This window comes from Austrofundulus limnaeus, unplaced genomic scaffold, assembly GCF_001266775.1.
Source record: "Austrofundulus limnaeus strain Quisiro unplaced genomic scaffold, Austrofundulus_limnaeus-1.0 Scaffold526, whole genome shotgun sequence".
Taxonomy (NCBI): domain Eukaryota; kingdom Metazoa; phylum Chordata; class Actinopteri; order Cyprinodontiformes; family Rivulidae; genus Austrofundulus; species Austrofundulus limnaeus.
The window spans coordinates 20,373-27,761 of NW_013952928.1; the positions used below are offsets into that span (position 1 = coordinate 20,373).

At 37.9% G+C, this 7,389-nt stretch overlaps 2 protein-coding genes across 2 annotated transcripts in view; one reads left to right on the forward strand and one right to left on the reverse strand.

Annotated features, from left to right (window-relative positions):
* dnajb11 (DnaJ heat shock protein family (Hsp40) member B11) overlaps positions 1 to 1,117 on the reverse strand; it is a gene marked incomplete in the record, with an annotated part of 10,804 nt that extends 9,687 nt beyond the window's left edge. The window contains 2 exon segments of the mRNA XM_014026120.1: positions 417 to 573; positions 907 to 1,117. Of these exon segments, the coding sequence (XP_013881574.1) occupies positions 417 to 573; positions 907 to 980 (231 nt within the window).
* Positions 1,118 to 3,843: 2,726 nt separating this feature from the next.
* Positions 3,844 to 7,389, forward strand: part of tbccd1 (TBCC domain containing 1) — a 19,301-nt gene continuing 15,755 nt past the window's right edge. The window contains exons 1-3 of the mRNA XM_014026121.1: positions 3,844 to 4,018; positions 6,555 to 6,619; positions 6,701 to 6,967. Coding sequence (XP_013881575.1) covers positions 6,557 to 6,619; positions 6,701 to 6,967 — 330 coding nt within the window. The 5' untranslated portion in view covers positions 3,844 to 4,018; positions 6,555 to 6,556. The remainder of the gene's footprint in view (positions 4,019 to 6,554; positions 6,620 to 6,700; positions 6,968 to 7,389) is intronic.

Here is a 7,389-nt window from a genome sequence, read left to right on the forward strand (position 1 = left end):
TTAATAATAGTATTACTATACTAATAATATAAACAAATCTAATAAATGTTAAAGAGTAAAAATAGCCAAACAGAGCCTATATAAAATGTTTCTAGGACCCAAAATTGGTCTCCTTTAAAGCATCTCCTCAGATTTCAGGGCAAATCTGTAGCTCCTATCAGAATCCACTCCAACTCATCCACGTCAGACTTTCTTTAAGCCACTTGTGTTTATTTAAGCCAATCAGATGCAGCCACACAGTCCAGCTGACCAATCACCGAGCTCAAAGCGTTTCCAACAACAACCAAGAAGCAAGTGTCCACTTACAGCCTCATCACTTCCGCACAAAACTTGATTTCTAAATACATACACTTTAATAACACACACTTAGACCGAAAGTAAAGTGATGAAGCGAACAACAAAAGTTTCTGACCAACCTCATAAGCTGCTCCCAGATCCGCGAACTTGTCTTGAGCTTTAGGGTCGTCTTGGTTTCTGTCAGGATGTAGCTGTAGAGCTAGCTTTCTGTACGCTTTCTTAATATCTCTTATTGATGCTGACTTGCTCACCCCCAGGATTTTGTAGAAATCACGTCTGTATGGACAGAAAGAAAGAAAGAAAAATYACGGCAACCTGTTAAGTGCTGCTGCTTATGTTAGCTCTTGTGCCGGCTATAGTGAGCTGGGACTTTGGGTGAATCTTACTAGCCWAAACAAAAGCTAACAAGGCCAAAACATGACCACAAAAACAAAAAACGGGACCACTGGTTATGAAGAGTAAACGCTTTGCTAGAAAACAACACTTAGCGAGTTAGCTCTAAGTGTGTCAACCCGCTGCACACACGRAGAGAGCGGTTAGACCAATCACAGAGGAACATGTGGACCAGCGGGCAGCTGCCGGTGCTGCTTCMCTCACTGGGTCACTTACCCGGCGAGCACTGCTGTGGTGACATAAAGAAGCAGGCAGCACACATTACACAGGGTCATCCCTTTTTTAGCCATAGGTCCACGGGTTCGACAAAAGGCAGATTATACAAACACCAGTCGGATTATTTGAAGACAACCACCGCTGACAGTCTCCAACCTTTTCCTGCTGTCAGAGAGAGCCCGCCCTCCGGAAAAACTCCGCCCACCGTTAAAGGAGCCCTTCTCGTCAATGCCGCATTCATATTTGTGTATTCAGGTTTGTCCTTTCTATAAACTGCAGACTTGTTATAAAACAATAAAGCTACAGYATTAATTTTAAAGTTTTGAAACTGAAAAGAGGAGGCGCGCAGATTAACTGGCTACACACCATTTGTAGCCGGCTGACAGAGCGGCCGGTCGGGTGGGTGGAGTTTATTCAAACAAGTCAGCCAATGGGGTGCATTAACTGCATTTATTTTACAAATGATTGTCAATCTTTTTATTGAACACAGTTTTGTTGTTTGTTTTATTTTTTTAGTTTATTGTGTATTTCTAAATGATGTTTTCAAAATGATGCTTTAAGCCTTGGTTTTTGTAATGTATTTTGACAACGTAATTTTAGTACACTTTCTTTTACTTGTTTTGACTACGTTGTCAATAAAATAACATTTTTTTAGTTAAAATAACATGGTAAAATAAACTTTTTCTTTCAACTATCTGTGTGTAAATGTGTTATAAAGTTACGGAGCCCGCGAGGGGACATGGCAGGAGTTTTTTTTTTCTTTTGCGTTCCCACGCAATAGTATTGCGTTACCTCGCAATACTTTTACGTTCCCACGCAAAAGAGTGTTCTGTATTTGAACTGAATTAAATCAGACTTTTATTTTGAAATATCCGGTTACCAAAACAGGATGTGTCGCCACAAGTTTGTGCAATTGACATTGATGTTGTGTGGCTGTACTGTGTTAAAATATCGGCATATGACATATTTCCATGCGTGGCTGTGTGATNCCGGTCGGGTGGGTGGAGTTTATTCAAACAAGTCAGCCAATGGGGTGCATTAACTGCATTTATTTTACAAATGATTGTCAATCTTTTTATTGAACACAGTTTTGTTGTTTGTTTTATTTTTTTAGTTTATTGTGTATTTCTAAATGATGTTTTCAAAATGATGCTTTAAGCCTTGGTTTTTGTAATGTATTTTGACAACGTAATTTTAGTACACTTTCTTTTACTTGTTTTGACTACGTTGTCAATAAAATAACATTTTTTTAGTTAAAATAACATGGTAAAATAAACTTTTTCTTTCAACTATCTGTGTGTAAATGTGTTATAAAGTTACGGAGCCCGCGAGGGGACATGGCAGGAGTTTTTTTTTTCTTTTGCGTTCCCACGCAATAGTATTGCGTTACCTCGCAATACTTTTACGTTCCCACGCAAAAGAGTGTTCTGTATTTGAACTGAATTAAATCAGACTTTTATTTTGAAATATCCGGTTACCAAAACAGGATGTGTCGCCACAAGTTTGTGCAATTGACATTGATGTTGTGTGGCTGTACTGTGTTAAAATATCGGCATATGACATATTTCCATGCGTGGCTGTGTGATGTATTCATTCTGAAGCTGAATTAAAGCAGTAGGCTAACTCGCTAATGGTGAACATGTGATTTTGCTGATAAACCAGCAGGCACAACAGTGATAAACTACTTTTGTGAGGGAACGCAAAAGGAAACAAATCCCCCATGTCCCCTCGCGGGCTCAGTAATAGAGTACATGTAAATCGGGGCTACTCTAAAAAGAAAAAAAAACTTAATCTGGTAAGTACTCAGCATTGTTTACATAATTTGGATAGTCCCATCCCTTTAAGTAGACTGTTTCAAGATGGCGTCGCGYTTAGCATGTCTGGGCCCCRCGGGGGTAGCCCCTGAAGTCGAGTTTGAACAAGAAGCTGAAGAGGAGCAACGGCCGAAAAACGAGTCCAGTGGCACAAGGAAGAAGGGAAAGAAGCAGAACGGTGAATGGTTAAGAATTATAGATCTAAAGATGAAGAAAGAGAAAGGAAAAGAGAAATAAAATCAGTACGAATATCTGGTAGTAAATAAGGAATACGGGAGAAGTGATTCTTCAGATAGTGAAAAAATGAGTTCTAAAAGAGGAAAATCTTCTGTGGCTGCAGAATCAAGAAAGAAAGGAAAAGTGTTGAAAAATTATGGGGAATCTGAGGAAGAAATGGGAGGAGGAGGTAAAAGAGTTCAAAGTAACTGTGAGGTTTAATGAGGAGAATGGTGTGAAATAACCCAGTTAAACTAACAACTATTTTAAAAAATCAAGTGGGTGAAATTGCTAATGCAAAGATCTTGAGAGATGGAAATTTGATGATAATTTGTAATAAAAAAGAACAAAAAGAAAGAGCTTGTAAGATGAAAGAAGTAGGAAAATATAAAGTAACAAGTGTGAGCATTGTTGAAGAAGGTCGTAAATGGAAAAAAGGAGAGATTTGAGGAATTCCAGTTTAGATTTCAAATGAGGAAATTAAAGTAAATCTCAGAGAGCGGAGGATTAAAGACGTGAGAAGAAATGGTGAGAAAAAGGACTGAAAATATTTTTGATCGAGTTTGACGAGGAAACGCTCCCAGCAAAAGTGTATATGGGGTACATGGCTTACAATGTAAAAGAATATGTCCCTCGACCACTTAGATGCTTTAACTGCCAAAGATTTGGTCACACAGCTCAAACGTGTAAAGGAAAAAAAGATGTGCAAGGTGTGGAGAAAATCATGAAAATGAGCAGTGTGTTAGGAGCAGACAGTGTGGCGTATGGAGGTTGTGAAGTGATGAAGAGAGGTGCAGAAACAACAGGTGGATACTCTGGCCCACACTCCAGTACAGTAGATGGCGATAATGCATCTTAAAGTTAGATGCCAACCGACAAAAAAATCTAAGAAGAAGAAGAAGAAGCCCCTCCCCCCTGAAGTCAGCCCGCTGTCAGCGCTCGCAATGGATGCTGGGAAAGGAGGACGGGACGTCATAATAGGAAGAAGACAAGTACGATATGAATCAACAGACTGAACTTCTACGTTTTCTCCCGTTTTGATCCTTTTTCTGTGATTTCTTGCTGGTGAGCAGCTCCTGACGGTAAGAACACACTGCAGCTAACGTAACATTAGCATCACTTCTATGGAGAAAAGTTGCTTATTTGCGCTCACAGAATGAGTTAAACTTTTTGTTCCCACCAGCAAAACAGAACAACTATTCACCACATACGTGTCCAGTGATTAAAAGTTTTAGCTTTACGGGAAGAGTTGAAAAAACAAGTTATTAATTATAAACAAATATAAATGCATATGGAAACCGTTAGATCAGAACCGTATGAAGGGTTTGACAGAGGTCTATGAAGGTAAAAAAAAAAAAAACTTGCAGCTTTGATTTGAGCACCTGTAGGAAAAATATGGACCTGTGTTTGAGAACGTCACCTGTTTTTTTTTCTTTATTATTAAACAACAAAGAACACACAAAATAATACAATGTACAAACAATAAGGCGTATTTCAAACAAACAAACAACCTTGCATATAAGAGAAAAGGATGGGTGCAAATAAAGATAAGAAGTTTAAAAATAAGAAGGAACAAAAAAAGGCTATGGTTTAGATGTTAAATCATACTSTTCAATTAAAGAGCACAGATTGTGGGCATGTTTAGTGTGCATCACTTTAAGAGGATTGCAGTACAAAATAAAGTCATTGTGAAAATGATAGAAATTTGGTTTAACCTTAAGATATTTAGCTTTATGGATGAAAAATTTCTCCAGAATGATAATTGTGTTGATGAGAAAGTCACTGTTGTTATTGTCCATAATAAGTCCATAAATTATATTGTTTTCAGAGAACATTTGSAGACTGGGAACTTTGGGAAATAACCAGTCAAACATATCAGACCATAATGTTTCAACATACATGCATTGAAAGAATAAATGTTCTGTTGTTTCAGTATCATCACAAAAAACACAATTATTTGTTTCAACACCAAACCTCTGATGAATAAAATAATTAGATGGATATATTCCATATAAAGCTTTAAAGTGGATTTCTTTGGCTCTTGGTACAATTGGAAATTTGAGGTATTTAGTGCGTAATTTATGGACTGATTGTGGTGGAAAATTTTGACAAATGGAAATTTTAAATGGCAGGGTGGGATAAATAAGTGTGTCGAATAGTTTTATTGGAAAACTTGAAATCTTTGAAAGAGTAATTTCCAATTAATAATTGTGGTCAACATGGAACACTAGGTGAATAAGCCAATGAACCTGCAATTAAACATAAGACAGCTTTTGGAATGGCTTTGATTATGAATTTATATGTTTTTTGATTTGTTTTTAGATTACGCTGTTGACACAGAGCATCATATGAAAACAAGCAGCCATTACTGTTAACTAAACGTAACACAGACCAAATCCCTTTTTCCATCCAATCCTTATTAAATATTGATTTGTTTTTAACAGTAATGTGAGAATGTCACCTGTTGTGCACTTTTCTTCTGAATGTARAGTCAAAATATAAAGAGTTAATGGCTCTCAATTTATCATTTCTTTGTGTCTTACTTTTTTTTCATTTGTGTCTATATATCAAGAACTGAAAACAGAGAAGGAGAGTGTGTGTCTTATCAATGTGCTTTTTCTGTCTTCATAACAAAGTTGGTTACGTTCTAACGTCTGATGTAAAAAGTCCCACCTTCAGGGGTGTAACCAGGAAGACTTACGTAAAAGTTTGATCACTACAGTGAGGCGGAAGTTTTTTAGGAGAGGTTTTCTGTGAGTTCTTGTTTGCAGCTCTTAAAGCAGCTGCTAGAGGATTTTTTATTTTATTTTATTTTATTTATTTATTTATTTATTTTTTTTTTGATAAGGCATCAAGGCCTTCTGACTGCTGAGGCCTGACTGTGCTGCTGGAGCTGATTGGAGACAGAGAATTCAGTGGAAGCTTGATCASGAATTACCTTCAAAGTGATTAATCAAAATAAAAGCAGGTGCTCTTGCAGCATGGTGGCCAAAGTTTGGCCTGGGGTCTTTCTGTGTGGAGTGTGCATTCTCTTCTTGTTTGCATGGGTTATCTGAAGATATTCTGGTTTCTTGCCTTCAGGGGGCCTTCAGTCCCAGGCCTATGAAGCAAAGTACCCTGCAGCCACCATTGGGACAGTATTAAGTCATTTTCTGACTGTGAAGTCTGCCTATGATGGCTGTTAATACAATGTGTTACTGTGCACCGCCTGCCTGTTTCTTTCACACTATTATCTAGTTGCTTCTAAAATCTCACTGCAGTTTGATGCAATCCGCTGGCTTTCTTAGATGTATAACTGACTTATTGGCATTTCATATTGTACTGTATTATAATAAGAACTGACTGAATTGGATCTGAATCGGGATATAAACTGGATTTATGGGTGGAACTCTAACTTTTGCACAGTCCGTGCCCTGACAGGACTTTTGTTGTGAATTGATGGTATTTAAGTCAACTGAAACTACATTATTAAAACTTTTGGCCACWGTGGTTCATTGTTTAAGTTGAGACGATAAAGTTTGAAGACCTCAAAGCATTATGCATGTATATTTTAATGATATTGTTTCAACTGTGGATCATGTTTTCACAGCTCTTTTGTTTTGTTTTTTTCCTGTTCAGACATGGAGACGGATAGTGTGAGCATATGGCCATGCATGGAACCCTTCCTACTGGGTGCTCTGCAAGTAAATACACTCTTATTTTCGACTAACTTGAATAATGTTTAGGAGATGCAAATGTTTTCATTTACTCAATGTCCTAAATAGGTGGCTCCTTCCTCCAAACTCGGCCTTCACTATCTTCGTAAAATGGCAAGTTATGTGCGAACACGAGATGGCTGTTATCCTGCTTTGGGCTGGCCTATGTGGAGACACATCGCCTGTGGAAAGCTGTTGCTTTCAGAAGACATGGCATGGCTCTATTTTGAGACCTTTGACCTTCTTGTGAGTCACACACCACAAGAAAGGCTGGAACGAGCTGAGAGCCTGTCCCAGTGCACTTCCAAAATTGATCTGGACCAACAAAGGGACGAGGTAAACTAGAGAAAAGACACTGAAAAGACCCTGCTAAAATGTCCTGAAAAACCTGAAGTGGAGTRTTTAAAGCTTATAAAAGCTAGCTAAAAACTAATGGTAGAAAAAGTTTGGTTAAAAGTAGCAAAAGGTTGAGACTAAGCTAAAAGTTGCAAAAGGCCAGCWAAAGGTTGAAAAAGGTTTGTTAAAACGTCTAAACAGTGTTTCCCCTACGAAACTGGTCTTGGCGGGGTGGGGGGCTACTTGTTTTATGAAAACACACATTTACGCGACTCACCTTTTTATTTTGTACTACAAAAATATTAACATGGTTGTTGGTCAATTCTATAATCAAAAACATCTTCAATAAACTTTTTTAGACCTTTTCCAGTGTTTCCCGTACTTGTCTTGGGAGGGCTGCTTATGAAAACAGAATGATCAAC